Consider the following 27,974-nt stretch of genomic DNA (forward strand, 5'->3'; position numbering starts at 1 on the left):
TTGGGAAATTTTACCTGGTTGGAATCGGCACCTCAGCCAGTCCTGTGAGCAATACCGCTGGGGACAATCTAACAAATGCAACTACAGTTCGGTCCAAGAATTCTAGTTCACCCACTAAGATGTTTGAAGCTTCTGCCCCAGGAGGAATCTTTTTCATGAAATGTAGATCAACCTGATAGTATCAAAATTTAAAGTAAGATTAATTTTTAAAATGAATGCATATGGTAAATCATTTATAATAGCACAATGTTCCTTGAACATTTCAGGACCTGAATAAATGTTTGTTGAATGAATTACCTACAGCTAAAACTTCTTATTCTCTTATGATAATATACTCTAAAAAGTAAATATAATTATAATCATAAAATTGGGCATGTAGGTTTGGATCATCTAAATTTCTATTAATTATAAAAGAAATGGAACTTTCTTTTCATCTTTAATTTACTCTGCCATTTTTGGACTTATTTGCATGATTAATTAAATAAGTGCCCCTTCTCACATTTTCTGACAATAACTCATCTGGTCGTTGACTCTGGATTGAAATATGTACTTATTCTTTCACTTTTTTGGTGGTCTTTAATACTAGAATATAACTTAATTTAGAACATATTGTATGTTTTTAGAAAATGTTTTCATCTAACATATGCCAATTATAAACAATACTATGGATGACTGTGTATATTTTCCTTCTTTGCATGTGAGAGGCAAAAGTTGAAAAAGCCAAATAGTACAAAGCTCTGAGGAGGCATTATTTTTTCTGCACCATTTTAGTTGACTATAATGGTCTAAGACAACTTCTCTTTATTCATTAATTCTTTAAACATTTATTGAGGACCTACCATGTGCAAGGCATATTTCCTCAGCAGAAGGCTAAGAAGTCGGATAAGAGAAATAAACCAAATAAAATAATTCAAATATAGAGGTCTAGAAACCCCTAAAAACTGAAGTCACAGCTTTTGGGTACTGACATGAGCATCCATGGGTGAAATGAATGGCCACAAATTGCAATCAATAATTAACAAAAGAAATGCTTGATAGGAGGGAAAGATGGTAAATATCCATAAGAAGTACTGACTCACATGCTCAGGGTCTGAGGAGCATCCAGAGAATAAGGCTAAAATCAATTTAACAAAATCCACCTGATAATTTTTTCTGGTCTCTTTTAGTTAGATTTTCATGAATATTTGTACTTCTAGGGGAAACTACATGTATGTGTTATAGAATATATTCCTTCAGCTTAATGAACTAAGGAATATAGAGGAGAGGGAAAATAACTGGAAGAGGGAAAGGGAAGGAAAAATGTCAATCAATACAGATGAGGTTAGTAAAGATTTTTCAGGCTAAAAAGACCTTTTGTAAGAATGATAATTTTGGAGAAATCTTTTCAAGTTTAAAGCAGAACATTCTTAAAATTTTGAATTGAGAAATTTGTAAAGCACTTATCTCCAGTATAGTGAAACTAAATGTGCTATTTTTTTGTAAGCAGGTCTTCCCTTATGTGTTTGGTGGCTTAATTTCTATGCAAATAATAAGGGTTGGATAAGGATGCCCATAATGCCATACTGTTGACTTTATAAAATTCAATGTGCAGAGTCTATATTCAATCAGAAAGTTTGAAAAACAACTATCCAGTTTATTTTGGAAACACGGAATACTAGAAAGAATCTGAATGTTTTATTTTAAAAGGAAGTTGAAAGTTTTTAGATGAAAAAATATTAAGAGCATGGTCACTCCTCAGAATAATAATCCTTACAATAATGAAAACAGATTTTTAGAAAGGTGAACTTATAATTGCAAGTACAAAAAAATCCAGCTATTTCAATTACAATAGCTTGATTTATCAATATCACCCAAAACATCATTAGGATGAAATTGAAATATTTTGCACATGCTTTCAACCACTGTGTGGGAAACAATTGTAAATGTCAGAAGTCTTTCTGAGGAAAAAATAATAACTAAGGTATGTTTCCCTTGATGCAGTGAAAAAGTGCATGGTGTTAATATACTGGAACAAATCTGTCAAATGACAAATCCTCATAATTTAAGCAAGATTGTACAATTGGTTGCCAAATGGTGCTTTATGGGTACAATAGATATCACTTCAGTGAAAATCCCAATTTCCATCTGAAAAATTCCAGCTAGCATTCATTTGGGTTTCTATAAGAAAATAAAAATTGTAATGTTAGATATTGAAATTTCAAAAAATAACTGCCTTAAGTTACATAAAAGAAGAATTTTCTAATTTATTTAAAGTACTAAATGGTAATGCCAATTAGTTTCTATTTATATGGAAACATAAGTGAGGCCTTTAGACACTCCTCTTAATGTAATCAATTAAATAACATCCAAAAGATAACTTCATAGAAGAATCTGCCATCAGAATATAGCTGTCAGGTGCCTAGTAAAAATCTCAGATTTGAAAGAGGAATTTATCAGTTTAAGGAGAGTCCCAGAAAAGAACTTAATTTAAGGACTCCTAGAAAACTTCATTCATAAAAATCTTCAAAGAAAATATAAATTGACAGGAGGTACAAAAAGATCTTCACAGAACTTCTTTAGGCCCACTGAGGAGTCTCCATAGAACTGCTAGGTCTATCTGGTTGTTATTTATAAGCTTACTGAATTAAGAAATATAAAATATGTTCAAGAATTCTATGTTGTTATAAACACAGCTAGCAAACTAAGCTGAAGAAAGGCAACTAAAATGAAAGCTCTGGTTTCTATTTCAAAAGATGGCTTTATTTGAGGAATTCAGAATTTGCCAAGCTATTTTTTTTTGGCAAATCTTCATGAAGTTTAGAGGTTCTCTTTCAATTGAAATTTATATGGTCAGGTAGGAATATTTGAAAAAATAAAGCCAAAGGATTTATATAGACTGTCAAGACTGAGTTACCCTGTGGTCTGAGAGGATAAATTTATCCATGGCAGGTCAATAAAAAAACCAGTATTATCCTTTTCCTGATATTTCAGTAGCAGGATTACAGAATAAAGAAAGGATACTGAGGTTTTGAACAAAGGAGATAGGTAATTTATTTCAATTAATAATTGCTCTGAAATGTGAACATCAAATTAATGCTAGGTCACAACCAGTATGAATAATGAATTCCCCTGAGATGCTAGCATGTATGCAGATTTGCACTATTCAAAGTTATACTTATGTTAAGTATGATTATTGCTTCCAGCCCAGTGGATGTTTGCAGTGTAAATTCAAATAGTGTGACCATTGTAGGGTATTTCTTATTCACGCTAATTGGGATCCAGCTTTATCGGGCAAGTTCTAGAATGTGAAAATTGAAGATAGTTGTTTTCATTGGCCACCGCCATATACAATGGGATTATAATACATTACCAAAGACATTTGGGACTGGAAAAGGAGGGAAGCCAAACATATATTGACAACATGGTATGCCAGATGTATGGACCAAGAGCCATATTGGTCTCCCAGAGATATCAAAAGAGCAAGAGGAAGGCTTTCTGCACATTGGGCATATCCTCTTTAGGATTTACTGAGGAATTACATGAAACAGTAGGCACAGATAGAGTGTGGTTTTTACTGCTAGCAGGTGTACTCAAATGGACCAGATAACTGATCCAAACAAGGATTATGTAAATTATTTATATCTAGGTAGCGAGTTATTTATTAGTGGTTTAAGGACACATACAATCTGAATTTAATAACTTTCCCCCCATTTTACTTCAGAGCTTATCTTTCCTCTGCTCTACGTACTACTGGTGAGGAAATTACATTCTGTCATTTATAAATTGTGAAATTTTGTGGTGAGAAACAGAGATACCCTTACATCTCCACCTGTGGGTATGAATCTTTGCATCAATAATTTCAGTAAACAAAAAGTCTTAGAAAGGTAGTTATTATTTCTCCCTTCCCCCCAGACACATGGGGAGTGTACAGACTGAGGGGAGAAATGTAAAGCACCTCTGCCCAGCCACCTCCCTACCTACAGAAAAGCAGTGTTTACAAGAGCTCATCAGAAATTCCTATGTGCCAGTGATCTAAGAAAGGTCAACAGCAACAGAAAGAACTGAGGACAGATTTTGCAGCAGCATTACAGGGCAATTAGTGGCATAGCTGAGCAAAGCTAAGGATTTGTTGAAATTTAGGTATGAAGAATAGCCTTGTTTTTATTTCTTTCATCTCCATTGTTTGAGTTTGTGTGACTCCCTAGGGTACTGTCTGAGGGATTAAAATTCTAGAGAACACTTTTTTATTTCATTGTTTATTTTATGTATTTTTATGAAAATGAAGATCTCTGAATAAAGAGATTGAAATGACTGAGGCTATTCAAGTCATGTTTGGAATCATTTTTTGATGAAGATTGAGCCTCAGACACCAGGGCAATGAGCTTCTCTGATGCTTTCCTTATCCTTAAATCCTATGTTGCCTTGCCTAAAGAGATCCCTTAACTAAATACTACGGGTGGAAGGATAAGAGGAAAGCAAGAAGTAAGACATGAAGTGAGTTTGGATTCAGTTTTTGATTGATCTAGTTTTTCAATAGGTTTAGATTTTTTATTTATCCAGTTTTTCTTTAGCTTTACTTTATGATTTTCCAGCTTTTTTTCTTTTTACTAGATTTAGGTTTTTTATTTATCCAGTTTTTTCATTAGGTTTAGGTTTTTGTGTTATAGACTTAAAAAAATTAGCTTTGATTTTTTTGGTTTATCCAGCTTTTTAATTAGTTTGTGTGTGTGTGTGTGTGTGTCCAGTTTTTAAGTAGGTTTAGGTTTTTTTGTTATCCAGCTTTTCATTCAGGAGATCTGAGGTCATACTCCAATTTTAATACAAGCTGAGTGACCACGTCTAATTAATTTCTTCTCTGAGCCCAAGTTTCTTCAAATAACAATTACCCTACTATCTAACAGGGAAGGAAGGAAAGTGCTTTGTAATCTTCAAAGTGCTTTTGTAAATTTTACAAATAGTATTTAGCTTCTTAAAAGTTCAATTCTGGTACAATATCCTAGGGGAGGCCCTTCCTGTCACCCCTACTTGTTAGTGCTTTCTTCTCCAAATGAGACTATATTTTTGTGTTTTAATGTCATATTCTCAAGGTTACTTTAGGCTTTAGCTGAGGCAATAATAGGCAGTCAAATTAGTAGTTTAAGGAATACTTTCTTAGTCCAAATTCAGTTCAAAACAAAATGTCATGTGCTCTCCCAGGAAATTTGGACAGAATTTATTCTTTTTATAATCTAAAAGTACCTTCATGATAGTAGAAGGAAATGGTGGATATATATAAATATGTATATATATATATATATATATATATATAAAACGTGCCACTAAGAATTAAAACAGGAGCCAATACATATGGCTATTCAGTTCAATCAATCCAAAAAAGATTTACTTAGCATCCACTAGAGACACAGGCAAGAGAAAGCATCCCCAGTGGAACAGTCATTGCTGTCAAGGAGAACATATTCTCCTAAACTTGAATCCAGTTCATCTTAATAAGGTTTGAAACAGAAATTATGATTTTCATAAGCTTTGGAGCTTATAAACAAACCTGAGCCATGTATAGGAATCTTGCACTAATGGGGTCTATACAATGATGAACTAAAATGTTAAAATTTTTTTCAAGAAAATGGACAAAGAAATCCCCAGAATTTTAATAATCTGAACAAAACTGAAATTTTATTGAGTCAAATGAGGGGCAGCCAGGTAGCTCAGTGGATAGAGAGCCAGTTTGAGAGAGAGGCGATCCTGGGTTCAAATTTGACCACAGATACTTCCTACTTATATGACCCTAGGCAAGCCATTTAACCCCAATTGGCTAGCCCTTACTGCTCTTGTACCTTGGAACCAATATTCAGTGTTGATTTTTTAAAAATTTACCTTCCATCTTAGAAGCTATGCTGTGTTACACAGCCTTAGTATTGATTCTAAAATGTAAGGTTTTTTTAAAAAGGGTTTTTTAAAAGGAGTCAAATAAACTAGAAAAATTCTCATTTTATCTTGGTAGTGGGCAGTTTTAAGTTGAGAGAATAATTGGTTTTCTTGTCTTTTTTCTCCTTGGCTAAAAAGCATGAAGTATTTCTAAGATTTTTGAGATTCCGTCCTTATAGAGATGTAAATAAGGAAGACGCTCATAGGATTTTTTAATCAAAAATCTGTTTTCATCAGGATAGAAAAGTTACAGTCTCAGATCTGCAACTTCGTTGGCATGTATATAGAATGTAACAAATTTAATTATTTAACTTTTATTTTATTTTATTTTTTATGTTTTTTTTTTTAAACCCTTGTACTTCGGTGCATTGTCTCATAGGTGGAAGATTGGTAAGGGTGGGCAATGGGGGTCAAGTGACTTGCCCAGGGTCACACAGCTGGGAAGTGGCTGAGGCCGGGTTTGAACCTAGGACCTCCTGTCTCTAGGCCTGGCTCTCAATCCCCTGAGCTACCCAGCTGCCCCCAATTATTTAACTTTTAAAAACTATTTGAATTATATATTTTTAAAAAGTAGATTTTTTTTTAAGAAAAATCAGGAAAAGGTTAATGAAAGTAGATCTACTTTTTATATTTCTCTAACTACAACGTCTCAACAACACATAGGTTCATAAAGGTGATATATATCTTACTAATTTGCTATATTTATTTTTTTCAATGGGAACATGATACAATGATTTTTTAAAAAAAGATGCATGAAGATAGAGCATCAAGTTACAAAATTTAAAAAGTTGAAAGTAATTCCTTGGGAAGACAGGGCAATTTGGTTTACTGTATTCTGTGCTGCTTTTGAAAAAAAAAGCAATAAATGTGACCTTGTTACACTGTGAAAGCCTGTATATGTAAACTGCTTTACTGTATAAGTAAAGCAGTTACTTGTGCCACTATCCTTATAGCCTATTGTTTCAGGTACCAGTAATGTCATTTAAATTCTTTGTATGCCTGTTTGAGACAGTAATTCTATTCCAGCTGTCAGATGAATGAAGATGCAAAATGCCTTAAAAACAGCTTAAAAAAAGTTGATGGATGGAATAAATTTATACTGGCCTAACTTTAGAACCATGTGTCTCCATATGGTGAAATATGCTTTTAACTGCTGTAGAAATGGATCCAGAGTACACCCTCACCTCTCTCTCTTGCTGATGTGGAGGTCCTTTTTCAAGCTTTTGTTTCATCCCACATGGACTATTATGCCCTTTTTGTTGGCCTCCCAGTCCCTGCACACACAATTAACAGACTTCAGCTGGTGTAAAATGCTGCTGTGGATACTCAGCCAGGCAACAGAGGGAACATACATGCTTAGAACTAGACCTAGATCAATTAGGCTGATTGGTAGACAGATTCCAGATTCCATAAAGCAGCTCAGGATTAGTCTTGTTAAAAGCTTGAGTCAAATGCGTTCCCTTACCTCATCCCTTCCCCCTACCTTTCCCCTATTTCTTTTTCAAATTAAGTATTTTTTCAAAGAACAAGCATTTATTTTCTCTCTCTCCCATCTCCCTCCTCCCCAACAAGAAAAAAAGAAAAACAAAATTCTCGTAACAAATTCACATAGTCAAACTAAATTAAAATGAGGGTCATAGTCTGCATATTGAATCTATCACCTGTCAGTTGGTGAGGAGCATAGAATCATGGCTTCCAGTCCCACTCTAATTGCAAGTCTTATTACAGTATTAGCCAAAGTAACTGTTATTTTAACCACTTGGACCCATGCCTTCACAAATGCTTTTCCAAAGATAGTCAAAGATATTGTAATTTTTTTATATAGACCATCCATAGTTGAAACTATCTTTGCTTTATGGTCTTTGATCAGCTAGATACTAGCACATAGACTGATCTGTGGGAAGAATGGCCCATGATCTCACTTCTTCGTGTCTGATACATCATTTACTTAATGGAGATCACTTCAGTTCAGGATTGAATGTATGTATTCCATCAAATCTATAATTTGATTATGTGAACCACTTTTATTTTCTATGATTTCATTGAAAAAATAATTCTAATGTGTCACATGTTCAGATATAGCAAGCCATGCCTGACATCCTAGAGCATATCTCTATGATCAACAATAAATTATTTTGGTTTTTCTTTATCCTTTTTTTAACAAATGTGTAAGAAAAATATTTTTAAAAGTGTAAGAAGAGGTTATACAAATATATGTGCACATCTGTACATATACCTATTCACGTATGTACGTAATTAGAAGTAATTTGGTATTTTGCTCAAATCTCGCATTTCAATGGTGCAAGAAACCATTGAAGAAATCCTGCTTGCCAATGCAGTCTGTCAACTGTTCTTCCATTTTGAGTCTTAGTTACTTGGGAGCACTGGAATTTAAGTTATTTGGCCACACAATCATTATATGGCAGAGGCAAGATCTGAAGAGAGGATAAGTTCTCTGTTATGCAACACTGAAGACATATGTTTGCATGGTATTTGTAGGTATATATACATATAATACATATAAACACACATATAACCATATTTCTATAGAAGGTGGGACTAGCCTATGTTAAGGATATAGTCTTCAAACTTTCTTAAGTTAAAAAATATATTTTCTTAATTGAAGGAGACACATTTCCTTAATAGTTGAAAGCTTATACATAGCATTTGTATATTTAAGGATTGTTTATAGAGTTAACAAAATCCTATAACGAATAAAAATTCTACCATTATCTGCAATCAAACATTAAAATTTGTCTGAGAAATGAACTACTATAAGCACAAAAGTAACCTTTATAATTAGCACAAAAGTTTATTGGAAATACTGTTTAGTAACTTCTAGAAGAAAATCAATGAGTTTATTTATGCCACCAAAAATATAAAAACAAAACTAAATTATTTACCTTACTAAAATCAACAGTGCTGTTTTCTCTGCTCACATCATTTTTATTTTCAATACTGGCTGGAGTAGACTGTGGAGAAACAACCTGAGCTGTTAAAAGAAAAAAAATTGTCATTACAGAATATAAACAGTTGCTACTAAGATGATTCTAGAAATATTCAGAGAAGTACAAATAAGAGTTAAACTACATTACTACATGTTTCCTACTGAATTTATGAAATATATGATCATGAAGGTTCATTATAGATATAGCTACATCAACAGGCACATTCTCAGACAAAAAGTTGCAAATAGAAATGGGAGAACTTGGGTGAGATAATACAAATCCGTTCTCAAAGTGAAAATCTGAGTCAAAGTTACCTGAAAAAAATGAACATCATACTTACAAATTATAATTTTAAAATTCTATATTGAACTCAAATTAGAGCATCTTCCATAGAACAGTCCTTTAAAATAAATGTTTAAGATATTTAGCCATTTTAAAGTCTCTAAAAATAAGAAAAATAAATCAACTTAAGGTGATTAAAAAGAATAGAATTGATAAAAATGTTATGGAAATAAGACAAAATTTATTTTGAATATATCATACTATAATTCCTATTCTATGAAACCAATGATGTTCTTGAAGAACAAAGATTCTTTGACTTTGGCTTTGAGGGAGCTCTGTTTGAGAATTCCATGGAGAATTATTAGTATATTGTATAATATCAGGAATTACTGGGTTGATTAGTGGATTCAAGTGAGGCTCAGTTTCACCATATGTTAAATATGTTGCTAGCACAAGGAAAATTCATTGAAAATATAATGAAAAATAAATTATTGAATTGTACTGGCATTCTATTAATAGCAGTCAGGCAGCTCACTAGGTACTCCTGATTAGAGTGGGATATGGGCAAAAGGTAGGCTCACACGAGTGACCAGAAAAGATTCATGAAAAATTCTTTGTAATTACAAGGCTACTTGGAACCTGTTGTGATTTTAAAAAACCCCACTAATTTCTTGAAGCTAGCTTTATATTTTCATAGGCTGGTCTTTTTTCCTTTCTAATTATATTCACACCCATCATTGTAAGGTGAGTATGATTCAGGCTCTATGCTTACCATTAAAGTCCTGAGGGCATAAAAATTCAAAGCTCATTGTCTAAGAAGTATCTCATTTTTCCAATAGTCACCATCCTTAGGAATGAAAGTATACTCCCTTTTTATCATTTGTGTAATGAAGTCCACCTCATTTCTCATTGTTCATAGTCAATACTACTTCCTTCTTGAACCTGTTTCTAAGTACTCAAACATATCCTAATTTGAAATTCTCTGGACTTTGTATTTATAATCTTAAATACGTCCATCTTTCAGGAGTCTTCTAAACCACACTTTTTACTCTATGGAGTCTAAAAGCTACTAAGTGTGAATAACCCTGTTAGCAAATACCATAATCATTTTGTCTTTTCCATAGTTAACTGTATCAGATGGGGTTCTTTTTATTAGATCAGTGTTTATGACATGTTATTTCTGAAAATTAAATGGCTTACAAAGGCTGATAAAGCATAAATACTTCTCTTAATTTCACTGAATACAGTGAAATAATAGCACTTTCTTGAGGCTAAAGCTTAAAAAATCCTTTTATTTAGGTGACATGAGTTATTCCCAAATAGTGGGGGAAAAGTTCTAATTTCTCATTTGTTCCAAGGAAGAATCTGGAACTTTTCCAAAATGTCAGAATTAAATAAACAAACCATTTCTATTCTCCCATTTCTAGCTGCAGATTTGCAGTTATGAATGTGAACTGTTCATTAGCAGCCATTCAATTTACCATTCTCAAAATTACAACTGCAATATTAAAAAAACTTTAATGTAATGCATTTTGCCACGAACAGATGTCTTCAATCACCAGTTTCACATCATCTCTTCTTGTTTTCGTGAACAAGAACATTAGATGTATTTAAACCTAAATTTACTGAATACTTTTCTGTAATAGCACTTTGGATAATGACGTTTTCATTAATAAACATATAAGCCTAGCACAGTGCCTTACAAAAGAAAGCATCTTATAAATATTTGTTGAATTGAATGTTTGTCAAATAAAGAGTAAATCTTTGTAGCAAGTTTATCAATAGGATATAAGATTACCTGAGAAAATGATCCCTCAATATATCAGCAAAGCCAAAGAGAATTAAAATTATTGCAATATCATTCATTTTTCCAATTTTCAGTTGGATGGAAAACATTTTTAAAAGCCCAAATCTATAGCTACATTAAATGAACTGTTTTCATTTTTATACTTGTAACACAGGCTGTTTAATAAACAGCTCTCAAATCACTCAATATGTTTGAGTACTTAAGAATATGCATTTTTACACATCTTAATTTGATTTGATATTATTTGCAGATCACTAATTTGTGGTATCCTTGTTCCAGGATTATGAAGTGTGGACAAAGTAATAACTTTGTGACAGTAATTATTGATAAACACTAACACTCATTACTAGGAAAGGATTTGGGAACTTTTGCTATTTGAAATAAAGTGTAGTGGATGGAATATTAGCCCTAAAAGACAGGAAGACAGGTTTAAGCTCTGACTGACACATATTGACTCTGTGTCCCCGAAAAAGTTACTAAAGTTACTAAACTTTTTAGTACTCTAGATTTCTCTTTGAAACTAAATTACAGAGAAGGAGCTGACCCATACTGGTGGAGGGAGATTCCTCACCTGGGAAGAAATCATAAGACCAGCCCTATCCATGAATATGTATGGGAATGTGTAGGTACAGGCATATGTATCTCTGCCCCCATCTATAATATGTATATTGATCTGACAAGTGTGCCCTAGAAACTTTTGAGAACTGCAAGGTTCCTCCAGAAGTTTCCAAGGGAGCTCTAGGTGCATGCTCTGTTCTGGGATGATCTATCTCTACGTATTCACTTAGCCTCATTGCATCTCTATATGGACAGCTAAAAGTGAATAGAGATAAGGCTATATAGGTATATGTATAAGGCACATTACAAAGGGAAGCATGTTATAGTAGCATGCTATAAGGCAGCTCTGTTACTCCTGGATTTGGACTCCAGAAGACCTAGTTTCAAACGACTTTGACACTTACTAGCTGGGTGACCATAACAGAGAAATCAGTTCATCTACACGAACTTCAGACAAATCTTAAAGACTATAAATTATAGACAAATGGTAACAGGTCATGTAAACCAGAGGAAGGGGCAAAATCATGTATTTGTAGCTGTTAAGGGACCTAATTTTACATCTTCATTTTTCTGAGTAGATTATCCTGGAAAATCTTTGCTGGCTCTAGATTATAATTATGTTTTTAAAAGGTATAATCTGGAGAGAGCCCTTTGGAGAAGGTGGTTGGCACCTTTCTCCTAGGTCCATCACAAGTCATTGGTCCTTGATTCTTGGTCCCACACATTCCTGGGACCCTGGTACTGTTGTTTGTTTAAAGGCCAGTTTATAGGTTGGGCTTTCCAGTGTAGCATAACAGCTACCTTGTTTTTCGTTTTAGTTGTTTCCGTCATACCTGACTTTCCACGACTCCATTTGGGATTTTCTTGACAAAGATACTGGAGTGGTTTGTCATTTCTTTCTCCAATCTTATTTCAGAAATAAGGAACAGAGTCCCACAGTGTTAAATGACTTGCCCAGGGTCACACAGCTTAGTAACTATTTGAGGTCAGATTTGAACTCAGGAAGATAAGTCTTCCTGACTCCCAGACCAGCATTCTATCTACTGTGCCATCTAGGTATCCCAGGTACTTTGCCAAGGAAATTATAGTTTTTAATGGATAGAGAACTGGCATAAAGGCTACCAAGAATTTGGTTCAATTCTTAACCCTAACATACATAAATGATCTTGGGCATTTCATTTCATTTCTCTTTGTTCAAGGCAAACTCTAGTAATGATAAGCAGCAACAAAAACAGCAACATAGATAACGAATGGGACCTTCTCCAGTCATGTATTCCCCAAACCAATGAAAACAAAGGTTTAGTTCATTTCCCTCTGTTGAATGCAGAAAAACAAATAGAGTTCCATTGCATTGTATGCAGCAATATAAACCATCCATTTACTTTACCCTTGATTATTATGCCAGGTATTTATTTATAGTATATCATCTTTCTAATAATAAGAGCACTCTAAACTTTATAGGCAACATCAAAGCTTGAAATGCCTCTCAAAAGCCATAAGATGTGAGTTAAAGTCATTATTATCAGATAGCATGGAAAGGCACTATAGTTTGTTGAACTTGGAGTTTAAAAGAAGCATCTCTGATCTGATTCATCCTGGCTGTGTGACCCTGGGTCCCTTGACTTCTCAGTACAATTCTAAGACTCTAAGATGCTGCACGGTGCCCATCTGGCAGAGATAGTTACTCTCTAGAATATTTCTGTATCAATGCAATTACACATCAGTGCAAAAAAGTATGTTTAATATTGTTGTGAAAAAACATTTCTATAAGGCAAAACATAGAAAAATATTGTTCTCTAGCTTAAGAAAAAACCTAGATGTTTTTGTTTGTTTCTTTGTTCTTAGAGAAATCATCAGTGGGGTCAGATTCTTTGCTACACATATATAATGACTAAAAACCCAACTTGGGTTATGGGAGGGACTAAGTATTAGTTACATAATTTAATTAGGGCTATATTTACACTTCCACTGTCAACTGTAATCATTTGCTTGTTTGAACTGAGGTCTTTTCAGATTACTTCAGTCATTATGTTAGCAAGTGATAATTGGCTTGAATTTCACAATCCCATATAAAGTGCAGCCATATTTTCTAACAAAAGTCCAAGCTCTGCTAACATTATAGAGAATAATGGATCCTGATAAAGCACTCTTTTACATATGCTAGTTATTTTTATTTTTCCCAATGTATTCAATTCAATTCAACAAACGTTTATTAAGCTCCTACTATCTGGAAAGCATTGTGCAAGAAGGGATATATAAATGAGGAGGACATAGTCCTTTTCCTCAAGGAACTTATAATCTAATAAGGAAACAAAGACAAGTAATTATAGCACATAAAGCAGACTATGGCCCACTAAATAGGATTTAAGTTTAGGATAAGATAATTTGTTAATAGAATAGCATTTGTTCAAGCTGATCTTTAGTCTTAATATACATGTGTGGGTAATGGCAAATATCAAACTTTATGAATGGTAACTGTATATACATAATATATGCATATACATAAAAAATCAGAGACTAAGAACATTATACTGCTCTCCACAATGGCTATTAAGGTTAATCCCACCATATTTTCTTCATAAAATCTTTATGTTAACCATTAATAATTTGTACATATTTTTCATTTCTTCAAGTGAACCAGTTATTATAATGCCCAACTGTACCTGTTCCTGAGACATCAGATCACCTTTGAAAACATGGAAGTAATCACATACAAAACTGGCAAAAAATGGCAATTACATTCACTCATTCTATGCAAATCCTCTAAAGACTAAATTAATGGTGAGAGTTAGATGAGTTCATAAATTGTAGAAGTTGCTCTAAGTTTAGTAATAGAGCTGATTCCTCTGAAATCTTCTCTAAAAAGCAACAAAGGGGAAAATAATTTTAACCAATAATAAATAATCAATTTTTATTTCTAATTCAGAAGTGACTGGGAATGTTAAAAATTCAAACACTTGAGTAATTTAGAATTCTCTGTAGTTGTTTGTTTTATAGCAGTGTATTTGTTTTCTGACTTATTATTAGACACAGAGAACTGGTTTCTAAGCCTATGTCATTTGCAAAAATGTCTGAACATTAGATGTTTGATTTTTCATTAAAATTGTATATCAACAAAAGATTTCTTATTTCATACCCATTCAACTTAATTGTGTACATTTTCCTGGAAATATTATTACATTTGCCTTTATATCCCTATGTATAATGTAGCCCTACAGACAAAAAAACCATCTATACCATAATTTACATAGACTGTAAGACTCAAGGAGGAGAAAATAACCATGTGTTCTGAAGGGATAAACCAGAATAAATATGGTACAGACCCAGAAGGAGCCAAAAGTATTATATGTGACCAATGATGATACCATAACTTCTTTAAACCTTTACCTTCCATATTGGTTTTAAGGCAAAAGTATGGTAAGGGCTAGGCAATAAGGGTTAAGTGATTTGCCCAACTTCACACAGCTAAAGAATGTCTGAAGTCAGATTTGGATCTAGGACTTCCCATTTCTACTCCTGATTTTCAAGCTCACCAGCTGCTCCTTCCCATAATGTTTTGATTAAGTCTATACCATGGTTCAATCACTGTAATTAAAGAATTAAATTCAAAAATTTTTTATTAAGTATCTAATATATGCAAGGCATTGACATCAGACAACAACAAACTCCCCAATAGTTCTTCACCTCTAGGACTATATATATATATAATACAGGGTTATTAGTAAACCTGGCAAAGGTGATATTAGAGCTTCTCTTGGAACATTTGAGAAGAAAGTAACCATAAATAGCTAGGGGTCTCAGGGAAGGCTTCATGGAGACATGATTCTTGAGCTGAGTTTTTTAGATAATAAGGAAATCTGAGAGGTGAAGTTTCAACAAAATATATTTCAGATATGAGGAATGATTTGTTTGAGCAAATGCAGAGAGATAATCTTAAAACATGGTCCTATATGAAGTAACTTTTACAATATATGAACTCATGTAAATCGGACATCGATAAAAATCTTTTTTCCCTCAACATAAGGATAAATGTTTGAAAAACAATTGAAAAGTTGTTTAACAATGAGTCTAAATAATTCTTACTTGATCTATTTGACTAAATACCAATTGTAGAAAGAATAATAAATGGCCCAAGCGAATTACATTATGTTTTAATTACTTCATATATGTGTGCAGGAGAAGGAAACTAGTATAAAGCCAAGGATGAACATTACTATCGACCTGGAGCCCAAGCTGGATAGGTTTTACACTACCTCAGAAACCTTCAACGAGCATTTAGAGAACCCAAGGGATAGGAGATGAGAGAAGTACAAAGATGAGATGAGCCTGTTAGAGACAGACACAAGACAGAGCAAAATAAAGAAATATAAAGATGAATGACAAAGTTACATACATGTACAATATACATCTACTCATGGGAACAGGAGAGGTGGAAAAAGAAAGAGTAAATATTCAGAAAATGTTGATTAGGTGAGTTATATTTCAATAATATGAAAAGGATGCAAGTAACAGATCTCAGAGGGAGATTAGTAAGCTTGAAAACAATTAACGAAATACAAGAAACAACATACTAAACACATCATACCAAATAGAGGTCAAAATCCAGCCTTGCTCTATAATCAGAGAAAGACAAATAGGCCTACTTCATCTCAGCAAACAGACTCTAAAAACAAACATTTTTTTTCTTTATTGACTGTTCTGAGGCATTGCCATGTCACCTGAATCTTTATTGAAAAGGGTTTTACTGTTATGCTTACCAGGACAATTTTGTCAACTGCTTACATTTTTTAAAGCAATTTTTCCCTTTAGAATTCTTAAGAATTATTATTCTAGCTTGTCCTCTTGTCCTTCAAAAGACAAGCCAGATTAGAGGATCACTTTTTCTTTTACTTTTTGAGATTTATGATGAGTTTAAGAAACCAGGAAAGAATACAAATATATAGATATGGAAAAATTTTTCGGTCTGACAGTAAAACAAAGAATAATATATTTGTGGTTCTACAATGATAAGATAGATGTCCACATGCTACTTAAATTAATCTCATTACTTCACGTTATATATTAGTCTTTGGGGCAGAAGCCTAAATGAACTTAGAGCAGTCCACATGTGCTACATATAAAATTTTCTTCTGTGGCCCTAATTTGCACGGAATGTTGATTCTCCATTTGTGGTCTGGAGTCTCAGGTTTTCTGTAGTTCATGCAGGCTTCCTAACAAGTGGTATTACTGTGGAGTAAGAAGACTAGGGATGACAAAAATATACTCAGGGGAAATAAATTGAGAATTAGTAAAGAAAGTGGAGCACTGTGAAGTAATTATGAAAGTAAAAATTATAGGGGTTGGGTCACGGAAAGAGGAACAATGTATTCTGATCCCAGGGTAATCAGAGGTATGGAATATATCAGAGTTCTATTCCTAACTCCTCCCCCTTTGGATGTGCAATGTGTGAATATACATATATTTGCTTTCTAGGTCATCTATGACAAGAAGCCTAGATATAATGTCAAAGATTTATTTTTAGCAAGATGCTCTTGGCTTCAAAGGAATAATTCAAATGCTCTCAATACATTTATTTTGAGCACTTTTCACCAACACCCTTTCCAGGGCTCTAAAGTCAAAGTCGATATTATTTTTTCTATCATTTTCCCCTGTTATTATGCCAAATGTAACTGTCACTTTTTATTGGAACATCAGAATCAGGCGTCTAATTCTCACAGTTTTGATGCTTAATGAAAAGTGAAAGTTAAACACAGCATGGTGGCATTAAAAATGCATGGTAAATCCATAGCACTCTGACTTCTTAGCCATGAAGAGAATGTGCAGAACACAAAAGAAAATTGTATAAAGCATAAAGCAAATGGACTAGAAGTCAAGGTTTATGACCATAAGTTGCTTAAAATGTAAAACTGAAAAGTACCAACTTGGGGTAGGGAAGGCATACCCTCCCCTTCATCTGGAGAGTCACTTTACAGTATGAAAGCCCAGAAAAAGGGCTGCCTTGGGAGAAATTTACATTTGAATGAAGGTTTTTTTAATGTTTAGCATGTTCAGAGGAGACAAGTCATAGGAGGAGGGAGAGGTAATATTCTGCATGTCTCCCTTGGCCTCCTTTAAAGTGGCACCAGTTGGTTTTTGGGAAAACCACAACTGATTCTTTTCAGAAATAGATGAACATACAGGTTAAGGTCTCCAAGGAGAAAACTGGGATATTTTTGAGTGTTTCTAATAACCTTCAGTTTAGAGGATTCCTTCTATATAATTTGGAAAATAGAATAAGTCAAACATTTGCTTGAAATACACTATTGTCAGATTAAAAAAAAACAATTTGATGATAGGAAGATGTTATTTTTACCGTTTGAAATTGACTTCAATGATATGCATTATTGCTTACTACCATTTACATCTACAGTCTCTATACAGTAGTCTGTCTCTGTGGAAAGGACCTTGGATTTGGTATCAGAGGACCTAGGTTCAAATCCTGATTTTGCCACTTTGGTATGGCCTTAAGTAAATCACTTGATCTCATTTGATCTCAGTTTTCTCATCAGTAAAATGAGGAGTTGGACTCAATGGTGATACCTTATAACTCAAAATCTGTGATTCAATAAACTATTGTAGGATGTAATATATTTATATTCAAAGCTATTAACTCAGGAGATTTTTTCCCTCTTTTCCATAGTTCATCAGTTTTTAGAGCCTTTAAAATAGATCAAGAACTCTGCTAATAAGGTCTTTTGCACTTCTTTTGTTTCTTGATGAGAGCTTTATTTTCTTGAATAGTGAAGCTTATGCATAATTTCAGATCCCTACATACATATATAATTATGCAAAGTATGTGGGGGAGCAAAACAGCCACAAAAGGTGTTACGAGGTTACCCAAAGAAAACCAGCACACTGCAGATGATACTTAATTGGTTTTTACAAATCACATTAGAAATATGGCTGGTTTTTTACTACTCTACAGTGTAATTTGCTATGGAGCTGCATGAGCACCAATTATGTCTGGTAGTAGAATCATTCTAGAACCACTTTAATTCAAATTCATGGTAGCTATCTATTTAAGCTGGAACAGTTTTACCACTGAAATATATGAAATGCATAAGAAGACTTTACGTGATCTGTAGCAAGAATTCCAGCAATAACAGACATGTCAAGATTGACCAGTATAGTTCTGTTTCTCTACAGATAATAACTGTGTCAGTTGGTTTAAGCAATTGGTGTTAAAGAAAGATGAGGGATAAATAGTGTTTTTGTTTTATTTATCTATTTATCTGTCAGTCTACTGTCTATCCATTTACTTATGTATTCATTTTCTTCATCTGCCTTTCTTGTGAGTTAGCAAAAGCTATACCCAATACAATTAATGAGACACACACAATAGATTTATACTGCAAGCTATTGTGTCTTTGAATGAGCCCTTAACTTATATTTTACTGTCTAATGTAGAAGTGATTGTCCATGAAAAAAAAGCTTCCACAGAAAGGAAAAAAGTTTACCTTCCAGAAAATTACTTTGGCCTTTATATAGACAAAATAGAACATTGTCTGAATTTTTCATTTTTTTTGTTGGTTCCTTTGTCATTGTTGTAGATATGGCCCAACAGTTAAAAGAGTTAGAATATCCATTTCTGGTTTCTGAAAGTCATCATTCTAAATAGATACTGGCATTACACGCACAAAAATATACCACTTATAATAAGTTATCCTAAGGTCCTTTAAATATAGAAACTTCAATGTTTTAACATTTGTCAGCGGCCATATGTTTCAGAAAGCATATTTGCAGTCCATCAGTCTATGAATGTCTTATTGGGACATTATGGTAGGGATATGGTTTAAATATACAGTATAGTAAAAAAGAAAAAAAGAAAGTGAAATATTCTCTAAAATTTACAAATGTATGCTTATGTTTCATAATCTACCCACAACACTCCATTTAAATATATTTTTATTGGTAGCTTTTGGTTTTACATTACCTACATTTTCCACCACTTGCTCCTCAATAATAAATAATAATAAAAGGGGGAATATTTAAAAAAAATCTAATCAGCATATTGAAAAAAGTTGGCATTATCTACAGTGTTCCAAACCCATGGTCACTGAACTCTGTAAAGTCCAGAGAAATGTCTTCCCATGTCCCTTTTATGGAGCCAAGCTTGTTCATAGTAATTTTACAACATTTAATTTCAACTGGTTTCTTATTCTTGTTGTTGCTGTTTCCATTTTCATTTCTGCAGTCATACTGTACATCATTTTCCCGACTGTGACTATTTCATTTAGCATCAGTTCATAAAAATCTTTCTATAATTCTCTGTATTCATCATATTTCTTATAGCACAGCAATATCCCATTACATGAATGTACCACAATTTGCTTAGCCTTTCTCCATTCAGTAGGCATAGTTTCCAGGTCTTTGCTACCACAAAAAAATTTTTGTGTACATGAGGTCTTTTTGTATTGTTCTCCTGTGGTTAACAGTAGACTCTTTGGGGCAAAGTGTATAGACATTTTAGTCACTTTCTTCACATAATTCCAAATTGTTTTTTTGGAATAGTTGGACTGATTCACAGAGTCATCAATAATGCATTAGTGTCTGTCTTTCAACAGCTTTGCCAACATTCTACAACACTCTTAATGAGTTTTATAAATATACACAGGAAAATCAGCTTCTCTATACAAAGACAATGCCATGGTTCACAGGTTTTTGAAAAAGAAAAATGGTGTAGGAGAGAGAGTAATGGGCTTAGATTCAAGAAGACCTGGGCTTAAATCCTGCCTGTCATATTTATTAACTATATGACTATAGGAAAATCACCCAATCTGTCCCAGCATTAGTTTCTTTATTGGCAAAATGAAGTCAATAGTATCTGTAATGCATACCACATGGGGCTGTTGTGAGACTCAAATGAGAACATGTTAGTGTTTTATAACAATAACAACCATTACAGTGCAATATTAAATCAATTATTTCAAAATCAAATGGATAATACCACAAAGACTTATGCAGTGAAGAGAAAAGGTCCTAGCTAGTTCAACAACTTAATTAGCTTTATCTATTTGCAAAAGATTTTTCCTGGATATTTGTATATGTGTATGTATCACACGTGAGTAAGGAAAATAGAAACATTATGTTTCATACATATATAAGACAAAATCTGTAAAAAATTTTAGTCTCCACACATTTATTTTAGAAATTTTTAAAGTTCTTAAGAATAGTTCTCCCACTGTCCCTCCAAAAAAATATGTAAAATCCATGCATCCAGTAAGCATGTTTTGGTCTTATAGTAGATTTATAGTGTGTATGCCAAGTAAAAAAAAGAGAGAATCTGGGGGAGAAAAACAGAAGGGAATGTTAGACAGATCATTTCCATTCACTCTCACCTTTATTCCATACTCATTTTTTTCATTTTCCTAGACTGAAATTTTAAGGAAAAGATGTATGACAGTAGAAATCCTAAGCCATTTCTTCATAGTGCATTAATATTGGGGAGTTGAGTAGTAAAGGAAAGCAAGGAGACACTTCAGAGATAGACTGAAGCAAATCATAAGTTTCATGCCATAATTATTGAATGCTAGAAACTGATGGCAACCACCTATGATGGCAAGCAATGACCTTGTCATCCCAAAGTAGGTTGCTCTATTTAAGGAAAGACATCACACTCTATAGGTGCCACAGATACAGAATTGTAAAGAACAAGGACCCCATTTTAAGGCTCTAGGGTTATCAATTGGAGCAGGGGAGAAGAGGGGGTCAAATGATGTGGAATGGACTGTGGGTCCTTCATGAAATTTTCAGTTGTATGATCTAAAATATAAATGTTTTGCCCTTGAGCCGCTTGTAAATGACTCCTAGGAAGTATTTAAGTAGTTGGTTTTTCCTACACAGGTTTAAAAAAAGAATTTTAAGGAGGGATGAATGAAAGCTTATAGAACAAGTTAAATATATATTCCTCTAGACTTTGAATTTTACCTTATAAGGTTTTCTTCATACAAGCTCTGTGTAAATGAACTAGCCAAGACTTCCAGGAAACTTAATCCCTTTTGCTACAAGAAATACAGAGCGATGTAATATTTCAAGCAATGATCAAGGTCTAGAACACAATAAGAAGACATTTACCATTCTTATCCATGGAGTTTGGTTCTGACTGCTTCTTGCCAATGTCAGCAAAGGATCGAACAATAGGAATCCTGTTGGTCAGCTTTTTCTGGTTCTGATGGTGATGCTGTTTCATTAGAGCTTCATGAACTCTGTGGCGGACGTCTTCACTGAGCTGGCCAGAGCTCACTTGTTGGTCAAGAACCATATCTGAACAGGAGACAAGAAATCTTGTGAAAAAACTTAGCCTACCATCTTTTATATCATATAACTTTGAAACCACAACCTTTGAATATAAATGAAAACATATAAAGTTATGTGATTCTTATTGGCTTAGGAAGGAATTATTTTAAAAATACCAAAGATTTCTTTAACAGCAAAGATTTGTCTTCCCTATAAGGAATTGCTGAAAAACATGGACTAAATAATTTTCCAATTCATAACATATAATAAATGTTAAAGTGGACCAATGATACAGAGGACTTGCCTTGAAGTCAAGAAGACCTGGATTCAAGTCCTGCCTCTAACTCATTCTAGTTGTGTAATCATGAGGAAGTCAATGTTCCATACAATAACCTATAAGCCCAAGTTGCCGATGAGTTGTGGATCTATATTAGGGTCCTAAGTGTCCATTTGGGAATTTCTCACAATGATGAATCATATTTACAAACCCCACAAAAAACAGAATTGTTTAGTAGTTTTACAGAGCAAAATGGTTTTACTAAGAAGGAAGTGCATTCTATCCTCAATCATCCCCATTAATGGTAATGAGCAGAGATAATGAAAAAGAAATGTACTCTGTATTTGGCTTTGCAGAGTGTTATATTTACATTATAATTTAGATGTATCTCATGTTCAATTCACTTCAGACCAATAATGAAGTCACACTGTGAAAACCTGACTCAAGATAAACTGGGAAGCTGCCCAGTTTACCCAATAATACTGGAACTAGTCAGCTTTCTCTCATGCCAATATAAGGTTTGTCTTCTCTTAAAACATCCCTGCAGAAGTGTTTGGGTTTCAAAGAGCTTCTGAGATGGCAAAACAAATAGAAAAGGATAAGGTGCCAACAAATCTATAAATAAGGAATTAAATTTTAGTGTAAATACTGAGTGTCAGAGATGTCAGCAAAGGATGTAAAGTCAGTGGCATCAGCCGGGAGAATAAGGTTTTCTACAAGAAATTGTAATTTAGATATTCTACTGATAAATGATTTTTAAAATTATTGCACTTAGCTCATATTTAAATTTTTTAAAAAATTAACTTGTTACATTAAAATATCTAATTAACTCCTTTTCCCCTTCTTCCTCTTCTCCCATTAGAAAAGACATCATTTGACAACAAGATATATATATATATATATATATATATATATATATATATATATATATATAAATAAAACGATAACTTACTTATTTCAATTTGGCTTATATTTTGGAGATACACTAACTCCTTTTTGGCAAAAGGGTACAACTCATACATTATAGTATGGTTAATTCAATAAATGGCCTTTGTTTTTAAGTTTTCATTAATTTAATACTAAGTGCCTACTATGTGTAAGACACTTGTTAAAAGCTTACTCTGTTCTAGGTACAATACTATTTTTCTGAGAATAAAAAGACAAAGGAAATAGTCTGACCCAAAGAAATTTGCAATCTTATAGGAAGAGAGGAGGTAGAGACTAAATCTGTGACTTAATTGACATAAAGAACTCCTGAATGAGGAAATTCCCTCTACTAATGTAGGTCATCACCTTCCCTGAAACTTACAGTCATAGACTATGATGTATATGGTCACCTAGGGCACTGGGACTTGTCTAGGTTCACACAGCCAGGATGTGCCAGAGACAGAGTTCAAATCCATCTCTTCCCGGCTCCAAGGCTTATTGTTTATCCACTGGTCATGGCTGCCAGGGAAGATAGAACATATAAATAGATAAATAAATATAAGAGGAGTTGAAGAAGAGATCATTAACAACTGATGGAGAGGATTTCATGGAAGAAATGGTGCCTCTGCTGAATCTTGAAGAGGTTTCTAAAGAAGCTGAGATGGGAGAGGTGTGCATTCTAGGTACAAAGAATGGTGTGGGAAAATAGCTCCTAGATAGAAAATCAATGAACAAGCAACCAAGCCAAATTAGAAAGTGTTTGGTAGACATGGTCTACCACCCCCACCAAGAAGCAGAGACTCTTGAAGAAGCCTTAGAAAAGGAGGAAGAGAAGGAAGTGGTGGAGGAACAAGGGGGTCATCATCATCATGTGGAAGACACTGAGATGAAAGTGGATTGTCTCAACTTCAATATGGGTCTTCCATAGACCTCTTCCTGAAAATAGAGGACCACCACAAAGTGGCAGGGGTCCTCTACCTAAAAGTTCGGTACTGTCAGGGCCAGTGTGCATCAAGAGTGGAATGGGAGGAAGAGCTGCTCTAGAGGCTCACCCTAAAGGGACATAATGCCATCTCAGAGATGTTAGATGCCACTAAGAGATGATGGATATAATACTAACTACATCTATTTGAGCAGAGATTATAAAAGTTCTGGAGACAACAGAGGTTAGGCACCACTTTCAAGAGATTAAGCATCTCTTGATTATGGTCATTCCAGTTCACCATATGATGACTGTCAATCACTGTCAATGACTGATAGTGATAGCTTTGGTTGTCTTGATAGGCTGTCAGCTCATCCCAGTGGAGGCTCCTACAGAGAGAGATTCATATGAGAGTTATGGCTGATCACTGCCGTCAGGAATGCTGATGTTAAAATGCTGTCTTGTTATGTACTAGAAATGAAAATAGTATCAAATATATGAGTTGCTATAGAAGCAGGATGCTGAAATTTCATTGAAGTCAGGTGCATCTCAGAGCTGATTAAGCTCATACTTTGTGTAATATCATCTTCTTTTCTCTCCCTTCCCATAACTTGGAAACCTAGTAACTGGAGCCAGAAGAAACAGGCAACTACTACAAAAGTAGTTCATAGCAGTGTTTTTTAATCAGTGAAGATGTTGCATGTGAGTTTAAATTCAGTTTACAGTATTCCTTTCACTATGTGCTCACAATGCTATCTTATTATAATAAGAAAGGAATTCTTAGTGGTAGGATATTTTCCCAGTAGTGAAACCTAGCATACATTTAGGAGAAATTCGTATCCACATGTCACTTTCTGGTTTTATCTTTATCAAGTTGTCTGAAACTATGTTCTAAATATATTGACTTAACTTCTACTTAGGCTCTTTCCACAAGCTTAAATAATTACTTGGGACAGAAATGTATAGATTTGGTTAAAATCAGTCGATTTTTCTGGTTCATCTTATATTTAAAAAAACAATAGCTTTCATTTCTAGAGTGCTTTGGAGGGAGAACACTGGTTATTCTTCATATATATTATATACATATAATTATACACACACATATGTATACATATATATGTATACATATTGATTTCTTCTAGATGATCTGTGTGGTAGTAGACCTTAGAAAAATAATTGAACAGGCTTAACAAGATAGGAAACTTGGGAAAGCAGAACAAATAGTTGGATTCATGTTTCCTTTTCACTGTTTGATTTGAAAGCTCAGTTTTAAATCCATAGTTTTGAGGAAATAAAGGAAATGCAAAACACTTTTTTGATCATCAGGTTATAACCACTGATTATTTGAAAGAGACTTGGTAATTTATAATAATACAGTGTAATAAATGGGAAAAAGAGACTGAAGATGAAGAGAAGTATGCCAAAGAGGTGTTCTAGAGGTCACAATGAGCAGAGGAGGAGAAGGACTTAGGAGAAGGGGACCTGAGTAGGATGAAGAAGAGATTTCCAAGCTTGTAGTAGAAAGAATTTTCTGTACTGGGATATGCAAACTGAAGCAGAAGATATATGCCATAATTGCCATTTGGTTGGATAATTACCCTCCAATATCCTATGATGATGTATGCTAGCAATGTTGTAGCGTTTCCTTGCTTAGCCTTGTGGAACTAGACTTGATGATGGCAGAGAGTTCAGGTCCACAGGGATCACAAGATCTGGGTCCATGGGACTGATTCACATGTCACTAGCTCATAATTTACATTTTAAAATGAAAGTGAATAAAGTACACTGAAATGACATCCCACATCTAGAGGAAAGCTATCCAGAGTTCTGGAATGCAAGTTGCAAGTTTTTAAAAAAATGTTCTAATATTTAACATATACATTATTTTTTAATATTTTAAAATTTTATTTTATACTTAATTTTATATAGGTGTGCTATGATGGGGCAAGGAAAGAATTCTCGTTTTCTGATTCTGTATCATTTTTCTCTTTGTCCAGTCAAATATGCTTAATGGACCCTCCATGACTTTCCTGGCTCTCTTATTATCTATAGTGAAGCAGTTTGGGATCCAGAGAAAGGATTGAATTGATCTGTTTTTCCACATTTTGACTCCAGCAGTCTCTACAATAAAAAGGAAGATTCTCAGGAATTCTAGAAAGACTATTTATCAGCCCTGATATTCAAGAACCAGCTGGTTTCAGGGTTCAGTGTAGTATGTGAGGCCACGATTAGGGTGGTTCTTGACTTTTGCTGAAAGGCAAAAGTTCGAGCAGGCCTAGTCCTTCTAATAAGTGAGAAAACATAGGAACAAATAGAAGGACCAGAAATTTAGACTTTCCTCCATGTCTCCAAAGCTTTAAAATTGTCATATGGTCGCCCTGTCAATATGTTTTATTCTCATCAGTGTATGGTAATATATGTGTGTGTATGTGTATGCATGTGAAATTTTACCCCCTACTACATTTATAAGGGCAGCTAGGTGGTGTAGCGGATAGATTGCAGGGCTGAGTCAGGAATATTTACCTTCTTGAGTTTAAATCCAGCCTCAGACATGTACTGTGAGTAACTCTGTACAAGTCACTTAACTCTTTTTGTCTTAGTGTCCTCTTCTGTAAAATGAACTGGAGAAGGAAATAGCGGGCTAGTCTAATACCTTTGTCAAGAAAACCCCAAATGGGGTCACAAAGAGTTGGACACAACTGAAAAATGCCTGAAAAACAACATATTTCTATGAAGTAAAGTAGTAATTGCTGTTTTGATATGCAATATGGGTTGAACAGGCAAACGAGAAATGTTTAAATATATACTCCATTGTGCCCTTATCTTACTAAGTTGTTCTAGATGATTATTCCTTTTGAAATAATTTATTCTATTAAGATCAATTTAGTTTTCATGAAAGTTTCTGTTCAATGGGAATATGGGAAAATGTACCAGAATAACTATTTGCAAGATTCAATTTGTCAGATTACTGAAGTAGTCAGAGAATGTGGTATTTATTCTGTGAAAATAAAGTAGTTTCACCTATGAAGTGTCAGGCAGTGTGCTAGCACCAGAGATACAAAGACAAGTGATATAGTCTTTCCCTCAAGGAATTTACATGTTGGGGGGATACACATTTATGTGTATACATGTACATCCACACACATACACATGTGCATGAGCACAATAAATAATTTTGAGGGTGTCACTACTAGTAGTTGGGAAAATCCAGAAAAATTGCATGTAGATGGTGGCACTGAAGCTGAATCTTGAAGGAAACAAGAGATCCCAAAAGTTGGCAGTGAAGGGAGAATGTACTCCAAGCATGAGCGACAGTTTGTGGATTGTGAGGTGAGGCTTTGTTCCATCTAATGAGGTGTTGTTTCAATGAGGTTCCAATGTTGTTAGGGAAAGGGACTTTGATGCACATTAAAAAATGTTTTCCCCTCAATTTTACATTCAAAGTTGTCCTTTTTCCTAGGGTATATGTAGAAGAAAAATCCTTTAAATCAATGTTTCCAATTTCTCAGGGCTAACATCTCCAAGTGATCATCCCCAAAGCACCTGATTTCAAACCTGTTTACCCAAGAGAAGGCAAATATGATAGATGATTCATTTATCCATCTGTCTCACACGTAAATACTCATTAAACTCCCAAGGCCACTACGGTAATACTTCACTAAATGCTACACTAGGGAAATGGGCAAGTTAATTGCCTCATTTAAGTCCTTAACTTACCACCTAGGTATGACTTAAGCACTGGAGAACATCTGACTCATTAATTTCTGATATCACTTTCTTCACCCTTATATATTCTGGTAACAGCTTTGAGGAGAGGGAGAGGATAATGGGTCATAATGGTTCTGGGCATGGTCTCAAGTCCTACAAGCTCAGTGTGCCATGATACTTAAAACAATATAGTCTAGCCTGCCAATATGCAGTGCCAGGTTGAGAGGAGTAAATGAAGAGGTGGGAAGAAAAAGCATAAACAGATTAGCTATGCATTGGAAAACATATTAAAACTGAAATATGTTAAGGCTTATAAAGGTGAACAGCAGCATCTCGAGGAATTAGGAGCAACTGTACAAAAAGAGCTCA

The 27,974-nt window shown here is 34.1% G+C and overlaps 1 protein-coding gene across 1 annotated transcript in view; it reads right to left on the minus strand.

The window, feature by feature from the left end:
* Positions 1 to 27,974, minus strand: part of SLC4A10 (solute carrier family 4 member 10) — a 257,844-nt gene that overhangs the window by 93,533 nt on the left and 136,337 nt on the right. Inside the window, exons 6-9 of the mRNA XM_044669107.1 lie at positions 21,610 to 21,798; positions 8,805 to 8,893; positions 7,086 to 7,175; positions 15 to 172 (exon numbers count right to left, since the gene is read on the minus strand). Coding sequence (XP_044525042.1) covers positions 15 to 172; positions 7,086 to 7,175; positions 8,805 to 8,893; positions 21,610 to 21,798 — 526 coding nt within the window. The remainder of the gene's footprint in view (positions 1 to 14; positions 173 to 7,085; positions 7,176 to 8,804; positions 8,894 to 21,609; positions 21,799 to 27,974) is intronic.

This window comes from Gracilinanus agilis, chromosome 3 (assembly GCF_016433145.1).
Source record: "Gracilinanus agilis isolate LMUSP501 chromosome 3, AgileGrace, whole genome shotgun sequence".
In the NCBI taxonomy this organism is placed as follows: domain Eukaryota; kingdom Metazoa; phylum Chordata; class Mammalia; order Didelphimorphia; family Didelphidae; genus Gracilinanus; species Gracilinanus agilis.